Source organism: Furipterus horrens, unplaced genomic scaffold, assembly GCF_987537825.1.
Source record: "Furipterus horrens unplaced genomic scaffold, mFurHor1.1.pri manual_scaffold_4, whole genome shotgun sequence".
Classification (NCBI taxonomy): Eukaryota; Metazoa; Chordata; class Mammalia; order Chiroptera; family Furipteridae; genus Furipterus; species Furipterus horrens.
Genome location: NW_028327174.1, coordinates 50,637,743 through 50,661,959, shown reverse-complemented (window position 1 = coordinate 50,661,959; position 24,217 = coordinate 50,637,743). Strand labels below are relative to the sequence as shown.

The 24,217-nt window shown below is 52.2% G+C and overlaps 1 protein-coding gene and 1 long non-coding RNA gene across 4 annotated transcripts; one reads left to right on the top strand and one right to left on the bottom strand.

Moving 5' to 3' along the window:
• Window positions 1-213: 213 nt before the first annotated feature.
• On the bottom strand, window positions 214-23,759 carry ASIC1 (acid sensing ion channel subunit 1). 3 transcript variants are annotated; one of them, XM_090273138.1, is made up of 11 exons: window positions 23,396-23,759; window positions 22,545-22,740; window positions 5,959-6,109; window positions 5,204-5,331; window positions 4,767-4,917; window positions 4,340-4,396; window positions 3,722-3,875; window positions 3,205-3,296; window positions 2,627-2,706; window positions 2,435-2,539; window positions 214-2,285 (listed from the first exon to the last, which is right to left on the bottom strand). In XM_090273138.1, exons 1-11 carry the CDS (start codon window positions 23,755-23,757, stop codon window positions 2,181-2,183), a joined length of 1,581 nt encoding a protein of 526 aa, XP_090129264.1. In that variant the 5' UTR covers window positions 23,758-23,759; the 3' UTR covers window positions 214-2,180. The 3 variants fall into 3 exon arrangements, with proteins under 3 accessions (XP_090129264.1, XP_090129263.1, XP_090129262.1); XM_090273137.1 differs by lacking the exons at window positions 22,545-22,740; window positions 23,396-23,759 and adding an exon at window positions 8,528-9,185 and having other exon boundaries at window positions 4,767-4,920; XM_090273136.1 differs by lacking the exons at window positions 22,545-22,740; window positions 23,396-23,759 and adding an exon at window positions 8,528-9,185.
• Window positions 11,743-15,938, top strand: LOC150011730 (uncharacterized). The gene is made up of 2 exons (XR_016510460.1): window positions 11,743-12,662; window positions 15,639-15,938. It is a non-coding gene; the product is annotated as an uncharacterized LOC150011730 (long non-coding RNA).
• Window positions 23,760-24,217: the final 458 nt, after the last annotated feature.

Genomic DNA, 24,217 nt, shown 5'->3' with positions numbered 1-24,217 from the left:
GGGATCTTTTTTGCCTTTGACCCCTCTCTTTCCCTATCCGGTGATTCAAACCATTCCTGGTGCGATGGCCAATCTGTCTTATTCCAGTAAGACCAAGCCTCCTTCCCTGATTGTTGGCCCAAGCTTTGGCCCCAAGCCAAGCCTAGCTCTAGGCACTTAATGGGAAGGCCTGAATACTATTGAGATAAGAGAAGAACGACACTGAAGAGGAGATGGTTGAAACCCAGTTTATTAGACCAGAGGCATGCGTCACCCACAGCCCTGCCTGCTGTTCTCCATCCGGTGCACACCTGTTGGCCTTGCTCCTGCTTCCCTCTGGAGAGGTCTGCTCTCTAAGGAACTACTTACTAGGAACTAAGAGTTCCCGAAGATCCTATAGCCTCATTCTCCAGCTCCACGTCAATGCAGAGGTAACCTGCCACAGGTCCTGTTGTGGGGTTGGAGACCAAGAGATAGCTGGGCAGAGAAGGCCTGGGAAGGAGCAGGGCTCTGGCCTGGGAGGACTATTTGGTGGAGGGGGCACAGAGGCCCTCTAACTCACTCCTCTTAAACTTCCCCCTCTTTCCTACCACTACCAAACTATACCTCACCAGAAAATATAAGTGATGGGCTTGGGTGTCAGGTGAGGAAAGGGGGCTGGGCACCTAGAAGGAGGGAAAGGCCACTGACTGAGGACTACAGCCTCTGCCTGTGAGCACCCCACTGCTTCACCTGCAGGAGTTACTAATTCAGAGCTCCCTCAGTCTTTGAAGCCCTTGGCTTGATGTGCAGAGCAGATCTCCATCCCTTGGGTGGGGGCTCTCTCTGTGCCAGTCCCTTCCCTTGGGAGGCCACAGGCAGCCAGACAAAGGCATTGGGGTGGGTGGAGAAGGGAAGGGAATGTTAAGGCTACAGGGAGGACAGAGGATGCCCAGGTTGGGGGTAGAGGATGAGGCCAGAAAGAGGCAGAGCTTGTGATTCACAGCTTCCTTTATGTCGCCACCGAGACAGTGCGAAGGTTACAATGCTCATGTCGTCTCCTTGTGCTTCTCAGAGGGATGTGTGTACACAGTACAGACACCAGGGGAGAGAGTCCAACTCTTTATACAGGTGAAGGCATTCAGAGACCAGGGAGGGAGCAGAAACATGGGAAGGGGTACTTAGGGTGGGAGGATGGTTCTTAGAGACAAAAGGGGTTGGGGCAGAGACAGACAGAGTTAGGGGAAAGTATATACAGAGATATAGCAATATAGAGTCTGTATCGCATAGAAATAGAAAATGCAGATGAGGTTGTTGAGAGAAGCAAATGAAGTTGGGGAAGAGGACTTGGGAGAGTTCCATAAGAAAATTTATGGATGTGGCCCTCTGCAGGGGCCCCTGGGAGTGGGACCAGTGAGGTTAGGCACCAGTGCCCCTCTCCCTGAGCTGGAAGCCGACCAGCTGGATCTCGTATGGGATGGGAGAGGAAGGCCGCCTCTTGGGATTTCACTCCAGCAGCTCTGGGTGGGAATGAACTTACAGCTATCAGCATGTGGCCTACAGCACCAGGGCCACATTTTGTCCCCATCTCTACTTCTTCAGGGGTCCCTACCCCCACCTCCCTAGTGACTTCACATGGTTTATGTGTTGGGGTGGGGCTAGGGTCTTAATTCCTGCCCAAAGACTTGGGGTTGGGGGGTGGTCACTGGGCCGAGAGGGTCTCTTAAGGCTGGGGAAGCCCCACCACCACCACCACCACTATCCCTCCCCTTCAAGGTACATTCTCTGGTTTGTGGCCAAATTATGGATCTGGAGGATCCCCTCCCCCACCACCACTAAGAGGGGCTTTGGTGACTGGTGGCAGCAAAATGAAGGTGGACACTCAAAGACAGACAGCCAGACAGACAGAATTCAGGCTGGGAGCCAGGGGGAGGCAGCATGGAGCAGAGAGGGGCAGCCTGAGGTCACTTGCCCAGTTCTCTCTTTAGTTTTTTTTTAGATTAGTTTTGTTAAAAATAAAAAGAATGGTATAGAGACAGGGAGAGGACTCTATGGTCAAGACTCCTTCCTCACCACAAACAAGAGGAAAGGACTGCCCAGGAGTGGGGGATTGCCTTGGGAGGGGGGAGTGGTTCCCCAGGGCAGATGTGGGGGACAGCTGGGGGCCCCCTTGCTCTCCTAGCGCTCCCCATCTAGGCTTTTGGTTCAGTGGCCTGCAGCGCTCAACAGGTAAAGTCCTCAAAAGTGCCTCGGGCCGGATGGTGAGGTAGGATGTTGGCAGCATACGTCATCCCGGCAGGATGGCCCCGCAAGCTCTCGCACGGGTTCTGGGAGAACGGCACAGGACAGGGGCTGGTTATTGACAGGTGTCGATAAGGCGTGGGGGAGGCAAAGGACAAAAGGTGGCAGGGGGCATGGTCCTGGAGTGGTGGGGGGGACAGGCGGGGCCCGAGGGCACCTCCCATGGCTCCCTCACGTGTCTTTTGACGTCATCCAGGCTGAGGGCTACGCCCTTGTCTGCGCTGCTCCTCTTGGCCTCCTTCTGGCACTTCCCTCGTCTGCACAACTTGTGCTTAATGACCTGGGACAAGTAGGGTGGTGGGAGGGTTTGTGGGAGGCCTGGAAATGACCCCCCCCCCCGCCTCTTCCGTGGCCCCGCCTTGCTTACCTCGTAGGCGTAGTCAAAGAGTTCCAGCACCGTGAGGATGCTGGCCCCAATGAACAGCCCCATCTGGCCACCAATGTCACCTGCAGGGGCACAAAAGGTCAGTAGGGTCAAGGCACCATAGGAGCCGCAGAGCCCACTGGGACAGAGGCAGGCAAGTCATAATTGTGGAAGGATAGCCAGCCTTTGCGCAGAAGGAGGGCAAAGGGATTCTGATGGGGGTCTTTATTTTCTTCTCCATGCTTTCTGTGTTTCTACTTTTCTAGAATAAATAGGTATTATTTAAAAAATAATTGTTTATGAAATACTCCAACAGTCATTCTCTAGACAGATTTTCAAGGGCATATGAAATAGTCCTCCATTCACGCCCACAGTCCTGTCTTTTCCACTTTGCCTTAAGAGAAGGCTCAACCCCCTCCCTCCTCCAAATACCAAGAGAGCAGAATTGGGGAAAGGCCCCTGGCGATGGCTGAGGAGGAAGAACTCATGGGACAGAGGTAAGCAGCTTGCTTTGGGTGGTAGGCTGTCACACCATGCCCATGACATGGGAAGGGGACAGGTGCATGCCATCAGCAGCTCACCCAGGAGCCCTGCAATCTCATAGGCCTTCTTCTGCTCAATGGTCTCATAGTTGAGGACTTCAAAGAAAATGTCCAGCACCAGGATGTTCTCCCTGCAAAGGGGTTGGGGGAGGAGACCTAGGTTCAGGTCACGTCTCTGTCCCTTACTAATTAGGTGACCTTAGTAAGTTACCCTCTCTGAATCTCAGTCTCCATATCCATCAAATGAGATGCTGATGGGGGTACCTGCCTTTTAGGGTTGCTGTGAGGCTTAAATGTGATGGCATATACAAAAAGATGCTCCACACACTAGCAAGTGTGAGGTGATCCCAGTTACAGCAAGGAAGATGAAGACAGAGGATGAGGTGAGGAGGAAGGAGAAAGAGGCACTCACTCCCCCTGCTTGTTTAGGCTTGATTTTTCCTCCATGCCCACCCCATATTCAACTTCCTTCTGTCTGCTGGCTCCCATCAAAGCCTGCTGACACCCTCCATAGTCCCAGCCCAACAGCCCCACCCTGTACAGTCAGAGCCCTTACCCTATGTACTGCTCGGACTTGTTGAACTTCTTGGCCAGGTACTTGGCTGATGCTTTGCTGGGGATCTTGACCATGGACAGCTCCTTGCCATAGCGGGTCAGATTGCAGGGCATTTCACACACACAGTACTCCTGGTCCTTCTCCACCAGGAAGTCTGTGCCCAGCCAGGTGAGAGGCACCAGTTGAGTAATGCCCTTCCATCAGCACCTTCCCAACACGCACATTCTAGCCTTGCCCAAAGGAACCTTGGGCCCCCTTCTCTTTTTCTGATGTGTCCTTCACATCAGCCCTGAGCCCATCCTGTGTTGATCCTCACCCAGTCTCCCCATGGGTATTTCCTAGTCCTATAGCTCATTCCCTCAGATCCCCTGGGGGTCAACCAGCTGAAATGCTGAGGAGAGAGGGTGAGTCCCCCTCCCAGGTGGCCCCTGCCCATTTTTGACAGGGGCCTCTAGAGATGCTATTCCCAACCTTCCTAAAGTCAGACACAGGAGAGATCAGGTGAAGCCTGATCCAGGAATTATTTGAAGCTTCTCAGAGCTTGGTCTGAAGCCCCTGTGCATGTGGCTGGCAGTCTCTCCCCACCCCACCCCGACTGCCCCAGGACAGGGCACTCACCCAGAGCAGGATCCGCACACTCCTTGTACTGCTCTGGAGTGCAGTATGGGGCATCCCCTACAGAGGAGAGGAGACAGTGGTACAGGATGAAGATTAAAGGGCTCTTGTGACAGTGGTTGTAACAAAGGTCTGGAAGACGGAAGCTAAGAGAGTAGGAGAAGGAAGGACTAACTAGCTCCCAATCTGTCCTGGAGGTGACCCACCCCATAGTCCATCTCTCCTGGGCCCTTCCTACCCATCCCTGTGGGCACAGGCTAGAACTGACATCAGAGACATATGGGTATGGAATGGGCCTGGAACTGAGGTAGGGAGAAGCCAGCTGGTCTTGTTTCCATGTTGGCAGGAGGTTGATATGCATGGGGAGTGGGCAAGGGACAGTGCAGGCTGAGGGGCCCCAGGACTGTGTTGGAAGTTTTGAGGGCCTGACCTGGCATGTGCACCATGCGGCAGTTACAGTTCTCCACTAGGTAGCGGGTCTCACAGTCGATGCGGCAGGCGGTAATGCTGTAGGAGTCGAAGAAATCCGAGTCCATGGTAACAGCTTTGCAGGTACCCCAGGGCGGGGGCAGGTAGATGAGCTGCTGGGAGAGCCGGGGAGCTGGGGGGTGTGGGGACTTCTTCCCGAGTCACCTCGATGGACTTCTCTGACAAGATGCAGAACTCAGGAGTCCTGCCCCCTCTCCCTCAGCAGCCTCTGAGGGTCTCAGAGTTTAGAAAGCATCCCCATTTTTTAAGCTCATTCGTGCTTCTTACTAGTCAAGTCACTGCTCAGGCCTTTGCTCATCTCCCGTTAGTGATTGCCCACCACTCCATCTGGACCCCTCAACACCCCACCCCAGGACCATCCTTGTGTGGCCTTCTCACCCGCTGCTCCTGGCAGGCCACAAAGGTCTGGAACCCTGGGGCCACGCCAAAGCCCAGCTGGTCAATGAAGGGAGGTTCATCCTGACTGTGGATCTGCACTTTGATGCCCGCTTCAAAGGACGTCTCGTCTGTGAGAATGAGGAGGGTGTGTGTTGGGAGGGCTTCTGACTCCCTAACCTCCTCCAGAGCTGGGGACATCCTGCCTCTCCTGGGAATAAGCACAGCATACACTGGGTCTTGGGGGAGGGTTAGTTTATGGGATCCCAGCCTGTCCCCAGCTTCCTTCTGGGTTCACCAGCCCCATGCTGCCCTGATGACCACCCCCCATTCCCCAGCCAGTACCCTGCATACTTCTCTTACTTGGCTTTGATTATGTATCTTGGTGTTTCAAATTCTTTCATACTGTCTCAGATGCTCTCCATTTCTCCCCCTCCTTTTTTCCCTTCACCTCCATCTTTCTCTGCCCCAAGGCCCCTGAGACCAGACAGACAGCAGGCAGCCCAAGAAGAGAGTTATTTATAGAGCAAGTGGAGGCCAGTGATGGAAAGGGATGGCTGGTTACCTTGGAGAGTAACTGAGCCAGGAAGGGGGAGCTAGAGAAATGTGAGTGTGACAATCAGGTAGAGTCAGAGAAGGAGATGGAGGAATGGAGGAGAGCCCAAGGCCTGCCTCAGGTCCCACGGTGGAGCCCAGGAGTCCCCTGCCAGAGATTGAGGCCTACACCATGGGGAGGGGGCCTTGGGGAACTGACATACCAGTCTCCCCCCACACAGGCAGGTACTCGTCCTGCTGGATGTCTAGCATGATCTCCAGCCCGTTGCCCGTCCCACCCTTCATGGTCTTCAGCAGTGGACGTCCATCTCGGCCAGAGTTGAACGTGTAGCACTTTCCATACCGCGTGAAGACCTGGCAGAGGCAGAGTGAAGAGCCTGAGAGTCCTGCCAGCACCCCCATCCCCACCAAGGGCCATCCGAGACTGCCCCCTAGCTGTGGGAATTGTAACACCCTTCAGGATCGATTCCTCCTGTGCAGCCCAATCTCCACGTGTCTCCTTTCCCACCCATTTGCTGCCCTTCTTCGCCCTGCTGTGTGACCACACTGGGAAGCTGACCTCTCTGGGGTGCTTCTGTGCTACCTGGACAGGCTTCCGGTTGGCTTTGGCCAGTGGAAGGTATCAGTAAGGGATCAGAGGGCAGAAGAAGGGAGCTACGGGGCACTTTTCCTTCCCCAGGCCTCAGGTCTCTGGGAGTTTTCTGTTCTGGCAGTGGCTCAGACCCTCTGTGACAACACATCCTGCAGAAGGGCTCCCTGCACAGCCAGTTGCCTCCCTGTCCTCCTTCAGCCCGTGTGACAATTTTCCACTACTGCCAGGTGCCTCCGGCCCCCTTTTGGGTTTCCTTAACTCTACCCACGGCTCTGTAAGCAGTCCCTCCATTAAGTCCTTTCAATCACATTATCTGAGTGGCAGTCTTTTACCCGCTGGGCCCCTGACATACATCTCCATCGCCTGGGTCCCCTTACTGCCACTCCCCTGGATTTCACCCCAGACATCTTAAATTCTTTCCCCAAGAACCCTCCTCCAAACCAAGTTAAACTTTTTAGTTTCCTCCAGCCATTAGCCCCTTATGGCCCTCGTTGTCCCGGTTGCCATGCTCACCAGAGCACCAGCAGCTCTTCTCTCAGCACTCGGTACTGAGCCCCCGGGGCATGGCGTGTTGAGGGAAGCTTGTGCAGAAGTGTGAGGGCTCCGAAGAGATCTCTGCCCTGGGGGCAGCCTCCCCACTCCCTGCCCCAGAGCAGCCCTATCACTACAGAAAGGAGTGAACGAATTCTTTATGGCCCTTTCTCCACAGCTTCCCTGAATGCCCCCAGGTTCCCACAAATGGGGTGAGTGTGTTTTACTACTGCTGATGGCAACAAAGTCTACAGAGTGAGTCATAGATTAGTACACAGACGCTCAGCCCAGAGGAGACAGATAGAGTGTCAGACCAGACTGGCGCAGCAGGGGGGCGGGGATTACTAGGAAATAGAGTCCTTGCTCCCTTCCTCTCCAGAAAAGAAAACGTGCTGTTCCCATTTGGAGGGTGAGGTCCCAAGGTGATATAGAGAGAGAACTCTGACAGCTCCTAATCCCCTCCAGCCCCACTACTGGGTTTGTGGCATACAGTCACAGGTCCCTCCATCTGGGGACGTGAGGGACCCCAGGTGGCTGAGGCACTCCGGGAGCTCCAGCTTGCCCCGGTTGAGAACTGTGCTGCTGCGGGGTGGACTGCTGCTGCCACCTTGTGGTTCTCGGTGCAAAGTGTCTGTTCTACCCTTAGATCCAGAGGAAGCCAGATGGATCCCTTTGTCTGTGTTCCTGTATCTCCGGCCTGTTTGAGGTCCAGTGGACCAAACCTTCAGGTCCCTGTCTGTCTGCAGCCAGTCTACAATGCACCAATATGATGACACCCACCTGCTCCTGCACTAGGAAGGAGGTTGGGGACTGAGGGACAGGTGTGTGGGGAGGGAAGACTTGGCATCTAGCACTGGAAGAGGCAGGAGAGGAGTCTGGTCAGACAGAACTGGAAGCTGAACTGGGGAAAAGATGGGGTGCCAGTTGGTCCCTCAGTAGGAGAGGCCTTAGATTCCAGAGTGGCAAAGCAAGCAGGAGGATTTCCCTGGGAAGAGGGTCCCTGGCCACTTAGAGGTGGGGTGGGAGGGCTTTAGAGGAGGCCTGTTACTCTCCCTCAGACACACACCCACACGCGTGTGCATACACACACGCACTGGAGACCAAGGACGGCTGCAGAGAAGCCCCTGCTGTGGGAGCTGCTGACCAGGGTGTGGTGGGGTAGAGGTGAGGGCAGTCCCCACCCCTCCGCCTCCCTTCCACACTCTCCTCCTGCACCTCCAGAAACCTGTGGCACCGGCGCCAGCTCCAGTCCAGGGACAACAGTCGAATTTGTTAATACCAGGCATAGGCACCTACCAACAGGTCAGAGGCTGACCTCAGACATGGAATAAGGTCCAAGGTCCTGCTGGACATGCTTGAGGATGTTCAGAGAGACACCAGGGGCCCCTGGGCAGCAACCAATTACCACCTAGCACAGATGTGTGTCACAATTTTAACAGGAAGAACAGTGCTGGGAATAGCAGCCCAGCTCCAGATCCTGGGGCTCTTGGGGGAGTCCTGGCCAGGCCTTTCTGAGACATGTCAGAGAGAGTAGGTAGTTCAGGTGAGGTGGGGAAGGAGCAGGACCCGCCAGCCCCAGCCCCAGAAAGTGAGGGTGAACCATGGCAGACACTCTTGGGGCGCCATGCCAGGCATGGGCCCCCACTCACCACTGAGAAGTTGTGAGGGCCGCAGGGCCCCCCGCAGTAGGAGCAATAGAGCAGCATGTCCTCCAGCTGGTGGCAGGAACGATTGTAGAAGCGGTGCAGGTTAAAAGGCTCCCCAGAGAAGGCCTCAGGCCCTGGGGGGGCAAGGGGCACCCCGGGGTCATCACTTTCATCCAGCCCCAGCATGGGGGCCAGGTAGAGCAAGTCAGGGTAGCTGAGCTGGGACAGCCGCACGGTATTGGTGTTGCAGAAGGTGACCGCTGGGAAGGCCAGCTCCATGGTGGCTACCTCGTCTAGCAGAGTCACATGCGGGTAGGTGAGGTAATAGGCAACGCGGTCTCCTACCTGACACAGGAAGGCACCCAGTGCCAAGACAAAGGCCACTGCCCACAGGGCCTGCCTTGGCCCTGGACCCTCTTCCACAAAGATGTGGCTGGCGCCATGGAGGGTGCAGCTGTTGGCGAAGGCCACCAAATCCACGGGCAAATCCTCCTCTCTGGCCTCCTTCCTAGCTGCCTCCTTTTCCTTCTCTTCTTCTTCTTCTGATTCAGAGCTGTCTCGCTGCTGCTGCTGGTGGGGACCCCAAACATCTCCCAAGGACCCTGGGGCCTCCTTTTCAGAGGAGAATGACACAGAGCAGAAGATCTGGATTGGCATCTTCTCCAGGGGCTTCCTGACACCAGAGGATCAGCAGGAGAAAGGGGAAGGAGATGTGATCCCAGGCAAGGTCCGGTGGGGCCAGCCACCCAGCCCTTCTGCCGGGTCTCTGCCACCAGCTGGCTGGCCGTGTCCTTCCTTGCCAGAGCCTCTGTGGCCGTGTGGTGGAGATGGGGCGGGGCATGGAGAGGAGGGCCAGCATGCCCTGCTAGGGAGGGCGGGTATCTGGGCTGATGAATAATTGATGGCAGTGGGAAAGGGAGGATGATGGAGAGGAGGGGGGCTGGTGCCCCTTTTTTGTCACCAGCTCTAGCAGAAAGGAGAGGGCTGGAGACAGAGTGGAAACCTGGAAAATCCTAGGACTTCTGGCACCCTCCTTTCCAGGTGACAGGGGACCAAGCAGAGTCCTTCGCTCTCTTTGCCAAGCCAGCAACAGTCCTTACTCCTCCCCCACCACACACACACACTCAGGCTCCCTCTCACCCTCCAATCTGTCCCTTGGCATGACCCTCAGTCTTCCCACCCCAATTCAGGACCCTCTCCCTCATTCCTACTTGGTCCTGCCTCTGACATACCTGAGCCCCCACACTCTCTCGAGACTCTCTCAGACCTCTAATTCCTCTCCCCTGACTCACAACCCCCCAATTATTTCATTGACTCCCCAATTCTCCCAATACACCATTATACCCCAGTTCCCTTCTAATTATTCCTTTGATTCTCAGGTTCCTTTCAATCACTGTCCTGACCCCAATTTACTCTCAGTTACTTCCTGACCCCCTAATTCTCCTGCAATCACACTCCCTGGACTTCCAGTTTCCTTCCAGGCAGTTCCTGACCCCATTTCTCCTCCCCTCACTCCCCTGACCCCATCTCTGCTTTAAGTCAGCACCCTCCCCCATGCTGAGCTGTACTTAGGTCACTTTCACTTCTTCCCTTCCCTTCTGTGGCTTGGGGGGCAGCCCAGGTTCCATTAGCACAGGTCTTTCACTGACCACAGACTCATTTATGGCCAGTTCCCAGCACTGGGGGGAGGGACCCCGTCTCTCGCACAGGAAAGCTTCCTGACAGATCACCATTGCGCACCCCTTCCCCCGACCCCCACAGCATACCCATCCCCTAACAGTCCGGGAGAGGAGTTTGAGCAATTCTCTTCTCGTGGGTGGAAGAAACTGAGATGAGAACAGAGACTGGGTCCTGGGTTAGGTAGACAGTGTTGGGAACCAACCTGTGTACCCCCCAAAACCCTCAGCCTCATAGATGCCCCCAGCCCCTCAGTCTCTGAGGCTCCCCCTTGTCCACAATTTCTTATTCCCTTCCCCCAGGCCCCTGGCCCCTCTGTGGGCTCTGATTACTCAGGGCCACTGGTTGAGGAACTTGAGCCAGCAGCCAAGTCTCCAGGGCCTAGAAGGTGACCTAAGGAAGGGAGGGAGGGAGGTAAAGCGTATTAACCCTTCCTCTGCAGGGCCAGAGGAGGAGCCGGAGGGTGGGGATGGGGCGGTCAGACAAGTCTACCTGAGCCTTACTACTCATTAACTGTCCCACAGCCCCAGGTTCTGTTGCCCTCCCTCTCCTTCTCTCCCCTCCCTCCCTGCTCCCACACATCCTCCCCTCTACATTTGCATGCAGAGACCCTGGAGTGTGTTGGGTGTGGAAGGCAGGGTGCCAAGTTCTAGCAGAACTGTGTGATGTGGGACCTTTGGCCTCTGCTTTGCTGCCAGGGACACTAAGGCCCCACAGAAGAGCAGCCTTTGAGATCTGGCCCCTCTCCATCCTTACGCCATTGCCCTCAGATGGGTCTCCTCTTTTGCCTAAACAACAGCCCCCACCCCTGCAGTTTCTCCCCACCTTCAGCCCATGCTATGTAATTCTGACCATTCTCCTGCTTAAAGACCTTCTCTCACTCCCCAGCACCTCTTGGTAAACTTCAACCCCAACCACACAGGCCTTTGCAATTCACCCTCCAGCCTCCCCTCTCCTTCACCCCAGTCCACTGATCAGCCACCACGCCCTTCTATTCTACAGACATACTAAGCGTATCCATAGTTTTGTGCCTCCCCTGGACTCCATCTGGAGAACTTCAAGTCATTTTTCAAGACCCTACTCATCATTACCTCCTCCAAGAATCCTCCCTTGTTCCCCCCATTCCCCCAGGGAACAGACTAAAAGGTCCAGGTTTGCTCAAGGCCCTCCAGGCATGAGTAGCTCCTAGAGGACAGGGACTATGAGAATGAAAGAGCAAGACTGAAGGACCAGGTGGAGAAACAGGAACTGAGAAAGACCAGGAACACCCTGGGCAACCAAAGATAAAGAGACCTTCACCTTCAGCTGTTGTCCTCATGCTTTTCCTGTAGGAATTCGTGGGTTTCTTTCCTGTTTCCATTCCCATGTGCATTTTCATCCTGCTTGCAAGACTTCAGCTGTTGGGCTTTGCTTGTCCTCAGGATGTGTTTCAGAGGTGAGTTCCAAACTTGGGTTGGGGATGAGGCCAGCCCGGGTTGAGACAGGCTGGGGGAGCCTCAGCGGCCCGTGTGTCCCACACCCACTAGAGGGCGCTGCCCCCCCCTCCCGACTTTCCGGCAGGGGAAGTAGAGGAAGTAGTTTGGACTTCCAGAAGGAAGAAACTACGGCAGGAGAAGTGTCCACTGTGGGGACCTCACAATTGAGAAGGACAGCAGATCTGATATGGCTGTACACCTCCTCCCCACACCAATACAAGGACCCACGCCACACACCTGCACATCTCTACACACAGACACACAGCCCTCTTGTGGGGCAGTAAACACACACAAACACAGCACACCCCCTAACTGCCCTTCCTTGTCCATCCTCTAATATCCTCTCCTCCCTCAGCTCGTTCCAGTAGACAAATCCAAGTTTTCCACAGTAATGGAGAGTGGAGGCAGGCAGCACACACAGACCCCCAAGCATACACAGAAGGTCCCAGGAGTCATGCCCAAGCCAACCTACATGCAGAACAACTCTCAGTTCTGAACGCTCTGTCCAAGGAGGCAACCCTTCCGCATGTCACTTCCTAGCCAGTACTTCTCCTAAGCTGTGTGTGGTTGCTTAGTGGTTTCTGACTTTCTCTACATCTCTCTGAACTCCAACCACCCCTCACATTTGTGGAATGTTTCATGCTTTTCAAATGATACCTCCTGGGATCCTTATACAACCCAGTGAAATAAGCAGGTTGAGTAACTTCACTCCCATCTGACAAATGAGGGAACTGAGGCAGAGTGACGTCTTCAAGTCTCAGGGACAGCAAGTAGTGGGCATGACATAGAACTAAGTTATTCTTCTCTAAATCACTTTCTTCTTCTTTATCCTTTCATTGACTCATCAAATATTTCCAAGTGTCTATGTGCTGAAGACATAGGGAGCACAGATCAAGGACCAGGATTCTGCCCTCATGGAGCTTACCGTCTACTGACAGACATCAGTTCTGAAAATCGCAGAAATAAATAGTTAATTATAAAGTATGGTAAGTGTTATAAAAAACTATGGTTTTATGGCAGATGAATGATAAGGAATCTGACCCAGACTGGGTAGTCAAGAAAAATTTCTCTAAAGAAGAAATGTTTGAATTGCAATCTAAAGAATAAGGAGGAATAATTAGGTAAAGCTCTATATGTGTGTGGGGGTGGGAGGCGTGGTGTTACAGAGAGCAGTCTGTGCAAAGGCCCTGAGGGCTGACAGGTGGAGGATTCAGGGAGAGCAGGGTAAGAACAGGCTGGAAAGGCAGGCAGGATCCAGACCCCTCAGGCCTTGAAGGCCACTGGCAAGCATTCTGGCACAAGGACAATGAGAGACTCCCTATGGAAGAATTTCGAGTGATCAGAGAAGTGTTTTGAAGAGACCACTCAGGAAGAGTCAGAGGGGTTGCAAGAAGAGCTGTTAGGAAGCCAGGTTTAGGTGAGACAAGGAGTGGTGGGGTAGCTTGGGACAGGGTGACAGAGCGGAGATGTTTAGGAAGCAACATTGGCAGGTTCTAGCCAGGGGGTTGAGGGCAATAAGAGTATCAGGAATGAGTTCTAGTTTGCATAAGTGGGTAAATGATGGGGTAGCTCTCTAGAGCAGAAACACCCAGAAAGGACTAATTTGGGAGGTAAGATGATGAACTGGGTTTTGCACCTGCTGTTTTGGGGGGGGGGGCTTTAGGGACATCCAAATGGAGATGTTAAGTGGAAAATTGGCCACTGGGACTGATGTGCAGAGGAGAGAGCTGGGCTGAGACACACATTTGGCAGTTGTCAGTGTGTACATGGCAATTGGAGTCACGAGTAAAGATGAGAATGCCCAAGAATAGAATATAAAGTTAAGAAAAAAAGATAGATAGATGTAAAGAAAAAAGGCCTGATTTTGTAATATGCACTGAAGCTAAACAGAGTCCTGACCTATGACTTAAAAACATCTCCTAGTTATATACCCAAGGGAAATGAGTGCATATGTCAACTGAAAGACATGAACAAGAATGTTCATAGTAGCTTTATTTATAATAGCCCCAAACTAGTAGCAACCACAACATCTAGCAAGAGTATAATGAAGAAATAAATCATGGTATATTTACATAATGAGATACTACAAGGCATTGAAAAAGAACTAACTACTGCAACATACAATAACAAGACTAAATGTCACAGAAAGCAAAAAAAAAAGATGCAAAAGTGAATATACTGTATGGAGGACACATATACTTTAGGAAGTTCAAGGACAGGTGAAAGTTCTCTACACTGACAGAAGTCAGAATGATGGTTAATTTTTAAAAATATTTTTAAATTTATTTGTATAGAAAGAAGGGAGGGAGAAAAAGAGAGAGAGAGAAATATCAATTGGTTGCCTCTTGCATGCCCCCAACCAGGGACTTGGCCCACAACCCAGGCATGTGCCCCAACCAGGAATCAAACCAGCAGCCTTTTGATTCACAGGCCAGCACTTAATCCACTGAGCCACACCAGTCAGGGCAGAATAATGGTTAATTTTTATGTGATGGTATTCACTATGAAGGGGTCTGGAGGAACTTTCTGAGGTACTAGAAATGTTTTATACTTTTATACCAATGTAAATACATACCAATGTAATATAATATGTAAAACATTAAATTGTAATATACACTAACAAAAAATATACTAATGAAAAATTTATCAAGTTATACCATTAAATCATACCACTCATGATTTAAAAAAAGAGGAAGGCTTGAGATTGAGACTTGAGTAGTGCCAACATTTAATGATCAAATAGAAGAGAATATACTGGCAAAGAGACAGAGCAGGAATGGCTAGACAAAGGAAGAAACTTGAGAGAGTGTGGCTGTCAGGAAAGAGAATAGTTGAAAAAAGAAGTGGTCAACAATTTTGAATATTATTAAGAGATCAAAGATAAAAAAAAAATGTTTGTGGGATTTGGCAACATGAGGGTCACTTAGCTAGAACCATTTTGGTGGATTGCTGAGGGTGGGGAGAAAGGTAGCCTGGAGTGGATTTGAGAGTTAGTTAGAAATGAAAAAGTAGCCTGGCTAGTGTGGCTCAGTGGATTGAGTGCCACCCTGTGGACTGAAAGGTTACCAGTTTGATTCCAGATCAGGGCTGTGGGCCAGGTCCCCAATTAGGGGCGTGTGAGAGGCAACCTATTGCACATGTTTCTCTCCCTCTCTTTCTCCTTCCTTTCCTTTCTCTAAAATAAAAACAACGAAGTCTTTTTAAAAAAAGAAAAAATGAAGACAGTGGAATATATATGTCACTTTTAACAATTTTGTCTGTGAAAAGAACAGACATAGTATGTGTGGGAGTTGGAAGGGGCTGCGGAGTTCAGATATTAGTACTTTTTTTTCAAGATTTTATTTATTTACTTTTAGAGAAAAGGGAAGGGAGGGAGAAAGAGAGAGAAAGAAACATCACGGTGTGGTTGCCTCTCACACGCCCCCAACTGGGGATGTGGCCTGTACCCCAGGCACGTGTCCTGACTGGGAATTGAACTGGCAACCCTTTGGTTCACAGGCCAGCACTCAATCCACGGAGCCACACCAGCCAGGCCTATATTTTGTTTTTTATCTTAACCTAAATCTTGATGCATATTAAGTGCTCGGTAAGTGTTCACTGTTGTGATAGCTGTATAATTCAAGATGGGAGAATCTTAAGCATGTTTCAGTGTCAAAGGGAACGTTCTACTGGAGAAGGAGAGACTGACTATAAAGGAGGGAGAGGCAGAATCTTTGGGTAAAATTCCTATAAAGGTAGGAGATCAGATGGAAAGAATAGATTGAGATTTCAGCCTAGATAAGATGGATGTTCCCCTCTGGGGATTGGTTCCCAGAGGAGAGAGGAGACCTTGTCTAAGGCTTCTGTCTTCTCTGTGAAGCAGGAGCCAGAGTCATCTGCTGAGGGTGAGAAGGGGGCTGGAAGGGTGGATCTTTGAGAAGAGTGGAGAAGTTTGCAGTAATCACCAAATTGCTTCTTTACAGAGTATGGGAAGATGGGGAGCCTGGAGCACCCTTCACCACACACCACACTATTGCTACTATCATCATGCACAACAAAATCTGGACCTAGCCCTGGCTGGTGTGGCCCAATGGATTGGGCGCCGGCCTGAGAACCAGAGGATTGCCTATTCAGTTCTTGGTCAGGGCACATGCCTGGGTTGTGGGCCAGGTCCCTGGTTAGACGGGCATGCGAGAAACAACCACACATTGATGTTTCTCTCCTTCTCTCCCTCCCTTCCTCTCTCTCTAAAAATAAATAAATAAAATCTTTTAAAAAAAGAACCTGGACCTAGAAGATCTGAAGTCCAGGTCCTACTCTGCCATTTACTGGCTGTGTGACCTCAGGCAAGTCACCTAACACCTCTGAGCATCAGTATCCTCATCTTTCAAGTGGAGATATTAACATCTTCTCTTTCTCCCAGAATTATGAGGATCACATGAGCTAAAGTAAAGGGAATTTGTAAATTGCAAAGTGAAACTGAAAGAGATGATTAATTTCGCTGGTACGTGCTCTGCATGTGACCAGAAGTTTGCCCACATGCAAGCTGTCTCCTATAGCCACACAAAGCAAGCTGCAATCCCCATGAACATCCGCACACGTCCACTTTACACCCTAGTTTACAGCCACATCCTCCCACTCTCAGACATGCACACGGAGGCACACATGCAGTGAGCATGTCATGAGGGAGTCTGAGTTGGATGCTGTCCATGGTCAAGGCCACTGCAGCAGTCTCTCCCCTAGGGATAGTCCTAGCCTGGCACGATGGTGCAACACACCGGTTAGTCACACACCCACTAAGCTACATAGCCCAACCCCCCAGGCCTCCAGGACTGTCAGATTCATTGAGGGGATGCAGATGAGAGGGGTGGGACAGGGTTTTCTTTCCAAGACCTCATAGGAGTTCAGAAAAATCACAACTTGCCCTTCCTCTACCTCACGAATGGCCTTGGAGAGCCTAGGGTGGCAGAATCTCTGTCTTCACACTTTCTTAAGGGAACTTCCCCTTAAAGTGAATACACAGCAGTTCTATTCTCAGTTAAAATCTTTCTGTGAGGGCTGGAGTTCTCTCCACACCAGGCCCCTCGCCTTTCTTAGAGAGTGAATAAAACCTTTACGCACTTTCTTCTCCTTGTGAACACTTTCACAGCCTACATCACCAACTACCCTAACATTCTGGTGGCCCATATGGGGATGTTCTCTATTCTCCCTCTCCTCTGGCCTCCAGAGACTTGCGACTAGGGGAGCAGAGGGCTGCAGAAGCTCAACCTGGGCTGACCCCCTAACTCAGTCTCTGTGTGGTTTGGAGAGAGGATTCTAATCCTTCTCTGTCTCTCTGGACTCTGCAGACAGGTTTCTCTTCACCCATCTTCACAGCTGGCGATCAATATAAGAAAACTCGTTTTTTCTTATCATGACTGCCATTTTACTCTTTTGAGCTTGTCCCCAGGGCTGGAAATTACTGGAAAGCAAGAATAGAAGGTGACTAACCAGCCACTCTGTACAGCCACAGGCAGAAGATAACATTGGAACAAACTGCAGCCTCGTGTTATAATGCCCCAACAGCCCAGGGGTCTCACAACAGCACCCCCACCCATTCATTCTTTTTTATCCAATTATAATTTAATAAAAGCTCAAAGCCCCCCCCCCCAAAAAAAAATAAAATAAAATTTTTCCATGAGGAAGATGTCTGTTCCATGTGCCCAGGAAAGTCAGTACCACACATGCATTTTACACCTGGGCTGGTGTGGGCTTGGCCAGTGTCCCTGAGGCTGAATGAAGGGCTGCCCCTTAGCAAAGAATAGTTTAACAATGCACAGAGAGACCCCTTTCCTCCCAGGAAATTGGACCTAGAAGCTCAGAAATGGAGATGAAACTATGCCCAAAATAGAATCCAGGAGTGCCAACACCTAGCCTCATCCTCTACCCGGACTAGGACACCCTTCTCATTCTTGCAGTCCTCTTCCCAGTTTTGCCTTCCCAGGTCCCCACGCAAGGGTCCCGACTGGAGGGTTCTCAGCCAGATGGCCGAGGCCCCTGGAGCAGCCCCCTCAGACATACAGTGAAGGAAGGCTTGTGCCTAGAGTACCTGGCCAAAGGCAGGCAATAAACCTTGCTAGAGAGGACTGGGCTGGTCATCTGCTTGGGGAGAAACTGCATTTGTTAAACTGTTGTTTCTGAAGAGCTGAGCTGGGCTGGGAAGATTGGAAGAACTCCACCTAGATGTCGAGGATCCTCTCCTGCCTGGCACACTACTGCTTGCTCCCAAGGCTTCTGTTAGTACCGCCCACCCTCTCAGCTCTGCACCTGCCTGGGCAGTGCCCTTTACGCTGAGCTCCTTGAGGGCAGGGACTGGACCTTCCTGTTCACTGCTACTCGGGCCCCCAGCATGGGCCTGGCACTTAGAAGGGGCTCTGCTACAGGAATAAATCAAGTGGAGACTGACACACCTCCTGTCTAATAGTCAGCCTTTCTCACCATCCCCCTAGAATCGAAACTATCTTCACAACGTTGAATCATGCTCAGAGGAAACTTCCACCCACAACAGAACCATCCACCAGGCCTCCCCTCTCCACTTCCTGGATGCACACAGGTGCACAAGGGCCAGACCTTCCAGCTGCCCAAAGGCTGGAGCAGGAGAAAGGCCCAAAGCTCAGAGGTGCTCCTCCTCCCCACCCTCCACTCCCTGCTCTGCCCCCAGAGGCACTTAGTCACTTACATCAATTCCCTATTACTTTAGCCAACAGTTCAGGAGATCAATTAACTTAGAGGAACCTCTTAGCTGACAGTAGTCTGGGAGAAGGGTGGAGTCAGAAATGACGAGGGAGGAGGTGGAGAGGAAACTAAGCCAAAGGATGAGAGAGAGAGAGAGAGAGAGAGAGAGAGAGAGAGTGTGTGTGTGTATAGGAGAGAAGAGGAAAGGCAGAGAGAGAGAGATCCCTATCTAGAGGCACCTGGATTCTTGCAACTGGTTCTACAGGAAGGCAAGGAAAGAAGGGAAGGATAAGGCTGGAGGAAGTACCCAAGAGCCTCTAGGTCTGAAGCGCCTCACCTTCAAAGTTAAATTAACCTCCTCACGCCACGCATGCTCCCCTGTTGGAGCCCTGCTTCACCCATGAAGGGGTTGCCCATGACCCTCCTTCCTCTCTCTGGGCAGCCTTTCTCTTCAGCAGCCCCTCCACTTCCTACCTACCTGGAGAGAACGGACCCAGGTAGAAAGGACGCGCCCTCCCAGGGACTCCTGGTCTGAGCTGCCTGGGGTGGGGTGTGTGGGTGTGAGGGGTGTCAGGGAAGGGACAGCGCTGACCTTAGGGATAACATGGCTCCCTGCTAGCCCCAGCTCTCCCTGAGACCTGTCATCCGGCTCTGTTGGCTTTAAGGTGACCTCTCTCTCCTGAGGGTTCCAGAATCACCCACTTACACCCATCTTATATCAGCATCCCACCTCCACAGGTACTCCAGAAGATTCCTGTCCTCCAGAACCTCAGGGGGATTTCTGTGCCTACCCACCTCACTCCACTTCTCCTCTAGGAGATTCTTGCCCCCACTTCAAAGTCCTGGGGGACTCCCATGGGCCCCTCAGGGATTTTTGTCCCCTTATCCCTCATCCCCCAATTCAATCCCCTGCCGAGGGGGAGAATACTGTCCCCACTACACACACCCACCCCTAGGATTTTCAGTCTATGCCCCCCCCTTCCTTCTTTTCCAGGGTCTAGAAATGAATTCTGCTTCTCTCTCCCCCAGGCAGAGGCTCTGGGTCTCAGCTGGAGGAGGGCAGACTGGGCAACCATCTGCCACCCCCTCCCCTCAGTGCTGTTCAGCATTCCAGCCACATTGGCACTCCCACTGCCAGGGACAGATAAGGTGCAGCTGGAGACTGGCACCAGCTGCGACTGTGCTCACTCCCCCCAGCCCCCACCCAGACACGGGCAGACAGCTGTGCCCCCAGGTCCCCTCCATGGCCCCTCTGCCCTGCCTTGGTCTGCATGGCATCAAGGTGGGGTGGGAGAGTGGAGCCTCAGACCCTGTTGTCCTGGCAACCAAGCACCCCACCATGAAGGGAAAGAGGTGGCCAGGGTCTTGTGGGTGGTTCTCTGGTTGCTCTTTTGGTAGCTCAGGAGAGAGTTCCTGAGGCCTACCCAACCGGACTGCTGTGAGGATATTCTCACCATTACCCTCTGCCTCTTCAGTCCCAAAGAGTTTCTAACCAGTTCCTCCCTGATTTAGCCCATGTTCCCCATATTCACCCCCACTCTCCCAAGTTGAGTCAGCCACAGCTAGAGGACCAATCCAGCTCTGCGATCATCAGTCTATGCCCTGAGGTTGAGCTGGGCTCAGAAGCACATCTGGGGGAATGCTTGTCTCGTCAAAGGAGCTGGGGTCTCTGAGGGACCAGAGGTTGACATTCCTATGCCCCCTGAACCATCCTCTGGGGTCATACACCCTCACAGACCCTCACACACACTCACATGCACCCTCACACTCACACACAACCTCTTATAAGTTGCCTTTGAAACCTGCACGAGAGTTCACATGGCGCCCGTGCACATTATATTTTGCAAACACTGTGAGCCAGAGCTTGGACCCCCAGTTAAGAACCTCTGTTCTTGAGGTACCAGAAGGTGCCAGAATGGTCTCCCCTAAGCTTTGACCAGATACAGTGCTACATCTGTCTAGGGGCTAGAAATGTGTCTTTTTGTCCAGCAAAGAATCACAAGGATAAAGAGGCAGATGTTCACTATGAGATCAAGGACGGAAGAGAGATGGTAGAGCATCAGGCAAGGAGTGTCTGCACCCGTTAGAACCAGGGAGCTGGAGGAGTAACGAGCCCTTCTCCACTGGGGACAGGTCAGACATGGACTCACAAAGTTCCCATCCATCTAGGAATATCCCTATGGACAGAAGTGGTCGAGTTCCTGACATGGAACGAGTCTGGCAATGAGGTCAATCAAAGAGGGTAGAAGAAGGGGCTGCGAGATTTGGGTTCGGCCAGATAAAGGGTCCGCTCTTTGACATGGACTTGGAAACAGCAAAAAGATGGTCTTCCCTGGCAACACAGACCAAGAAGTGCCAGTGTGGGGCCTGTATATCTCTCCCCAGCAAAAGGAGGAACTCAGATAGCTCCAGAACTTTCTGAACCAATCATATCTCCACCGGACTGCTTAGAATTGTCCCCTCAGACAACACAGAACGATCACATTCCAGTGTCTTCATTTCCATAAACCAAACATGTCTTAGCATCACGACTTGGGATCTCGCTGGACAGGAGAAACAAGTGGAGCAGCTGAACACTCTGTGAACTAACTGTACCCCCATTTTATACCTTAACACTTTCCCAGGTTGAGCCAAGCAATTCCCTTTCTCCAGCAATACTACAAACCACTCAAGCTAATGGGTTGTCTATCTTTCTGGGTGGTCCTTTCTGCTTGTGTGTTGGGTATGTTGGAGAGGAGGCTGGCCTTGGCTTCCACTTCCATCTTCACCTACAGTTCTACTAATCTTGGGAGCATATGTGGTGAGCCTGGGAGCCCTTTTGTCTTGGGCTCTGGGGAACCCAGGACTCTCTTGTTTTAAGGAAGAAAAGAGGGAAGAAAGTGGTTCTTGCATCACATTAAGCTCTCCATCAATTTGGCTCAGCAAACAGAGGGGTCATGTAACCTCTGTAAGATTGACAAAGACTCATGAAACCAGTCTGCAGAGCAGGGCTTTAAAAAAATGGGAAGACTTCTGTAACAGCAAGAAAAAAAATAAGCATGACCATGGCTCCAATCTTTCTACACAGACAAATGCAATACATGCTCCCATAACGTCGGGAGAAAGCAAGCAAGGAGGGAGGAAATGGGCAGGGAGAAAGGGGAAGTTCTTAGAGTGGAAAATTGGGGGCAGGCATGGAGAATAGGGGGCTTCTAGGGGAGGTTGGGTTTTCAAAGAGCAATGGCCAGAACTGGAAACAGATACAATGACTCCAGGGTCAGTAGTGTTAACAAAAAGAGCGCACTGCATTGGGACTTAATGAGACATGCGTTCTTATCCCAGATCTGTCATTAACCAGCTCTGTGAGCTCAAGACAACTCATTCTACCTCTCGGTTTGTGCATTTGTGAAATAGAGATAATATTGCTATTTATCCAGGGGATTGAAGGAGAGTCTAGAAAGCATTCTGAAGAGTTACAAGCATTGTCCTCTCATTTGGTGTTATTTTTCATACATGGTCCCAGGTCCTCTGGTCCCTTTCCAGCCTCTGTCTGATTCTAACCCCTCAGGAACATGTATGACTTGCTCAGGATCACCTGGTATATGAGATGCCAGTCAGTTCCCCTAACCCTCTCTGGGGTAACCCAATTGTACAGTGTATGTGGGTGGGGTGTGTTGGGGGAGGTGTGGAGTGGAACAGATAGCATTACCTGTCTGGATATTTAAGAGAAAGCTTTCCTTACTTTTCATACTTCACAGTACTTCTCAAACTTTAATTCAAATCACCTAGGGCTTTTGTTAAAATGCAGATTCTAATTCAGTAGATGGGGTGGTAAAGCCTGCATTTCTTTCCAGCTCACAGCTGATGGTCCTCGAATCCCCACTCCCCAGCTCTGACACCTGTGGCCCAGAAAGTAAGTTTGATGGTGTCAGGACTATACCAGGCTGTGTGTATCTGCGTGTGTTATAGTGTGCCCTGTGGGCTCTCTTTGTTCCCATGATAGACACAAGGCTGAGACTCCAGCCCTCACACAGAGCAAATGCACCCCTATGCTGAACAAAATCCCTTCCGAGCCCCAAGGACACACAGCTTCCTTTCCCAGCGGAGCAAGCAGGTTGAGAGGCCCACCTGCTCCTCGCCTCCTCCTCTTCTCGGGGTCTGGCTTGCTCACAGCCCGCATCAGGGGACTCACTCACCACCTTGAAGTCTTCTGCGCTGCAAACCTCCCCCCGGAACTGGCAAGAGAGCAGCATGTCTCGAATGTCATGCCCCGCACGGTCATAGAACTCGCGCATGTTGAAGGGCTTGGGCTTGAAGCTGCGGAAGTTGGCCTTGTCCTGCAGTATCTCCAGCTGCTTTTCATCTGCCATCTGTGTGTCTGGGATCTCATACCTGGAGCCCGGGGGTGAGCAGTGCATAGAGTGGCATGACGTTCCGTTTCTGTCTCCCTCCATTTGGCCTCCAGTGTCCCATATGCAACCACCTCAAGGGGACAGGGGGGAGGGCAGCATCCAGCCCTGGGAATTAGGCCTGGGCACAGGCACAGAAGAGAGCAGGGCATGCCCAGAGGACCTGCCCCATGGGATCTGAGATGACAGGAGGAACCTGCAGTGGCCGCCTAGGAGATGGGCATTTCAGCATAAGGAGGGTAAGGGTGGGGTGGCAGCGAGATCAAGGCAGGAACTATGACTTTTATACTATAGCCTCTACCCTTTAAAGATGGTCTGTCCCCATCCCCCCAAGTGAGGAGAAAGAAGATCAAGACACAGTGGCAGGAGGGTGGGCAAAGGTCACTCCAGAGAGGTTGGTGATGTCACAGCTCATACTGGGTAGGGGCAGAGCTGTTTTGGACTATGCTGGGATCAGAGATTGGGTGGCCTTAATTGAGTGTTCAGCAGTACCCCAATTCCTTTGCTGTGAGTGGCAGATTTGGCAGGGACTGGAGGACAAGATTGCCTGGGATTTATGGGGTTAGAGATGGGATGTTTGGGAGCTGGGGTGCATGCAGCTCTAGGAGCCCAGCTGGGGGATGGGGGGAGTCACCCACCTGTTGTTGAGCAGGGCCAATAACTCCCCAGCATGATACAGGTCATTCTTGGAGACTTGGCTAAAACGGAACTCGTTGAGGTTGCACAGCGTGACGGCAGGGAAGGTGAGCTGGGAGGCAGCCACCTCATCAAGCTTGGTGACGTGGTGGTAGTTGAAGTAGTACTGCACACGCTCGGTGCACACACACAGCAGCACAGCCAGTGAGCCCAGGAAGCACAGGGCCCAGAGTGCCCGCTTTAGTGACAGCCGCTCGTAGGAGAAGATGTGGGCCAGGCCGTGCAGTGTGGAGCTGCTGGCGAAGGCCTGGATGCTCACCGGCTGGACGCCACCCACCTCTTCCTCCTCAGCCTTCAGTTCCATCCTGGCCAAGGGGATCCTGAGGGAGGGATAGGAAAGGAGTCTATCATTGTTCTGTGATGAGAGTACACATAGAGTCCCTTCAGATGTGTCCATCTGGAATTTCCATCTCTAGAGGTCACTGCCTTGGGGGCAGCAGGCTCTCCTGGCGTGCCGGCCATAGCGGGCTGGCCAAAGGACGTACTCCTAGAAGAGGTTTCCTCCAAATGCAAGAGCTCGGTGGTCAGGTCAGGCCAGGAAAATGTTCTCCCAGGGAAGCTTCCCCGGCCAGAGGAGACCCTAGATACAGTCATCTGAGGACGAGAGGGAAGTCCCAATGTTCCCACAGGCAGGCACAGGAGTTCCCTCCAGATGTGGGGTCATTCTGGGACAGGAATCTCCACTCCATCCTAGAGACGAAGACTCCCCTAGATGAGCTGAACCCGGGGTCAGAAGCTCCGTGTGAAGGGTGTCCCCGGACTGC

Coding starts and splice junctions, on each gene's coding strand:
- ASIC1 (XM_090273137.1), bottom strand. CDS start 9,181: ATGCCAATCCAGATCTTCTGCTCTGTGTCATTCTCCTCTGAAAAGGAG. Junction 2,540..2,626: donor TCTTTGACTACGCCTACGAG/GTAAGCAAGGCG, acceptor TACTTGTCCCAG/GTCATTAAGCACAAGTTGTG. Junction 2,286..2,434: donor TGGATGACGTCAAAAGACAC/GTGAGGGAGCCA, acceptor CCGTTCTCCCAG/AACCCGTGCGAGAGCTTGCG.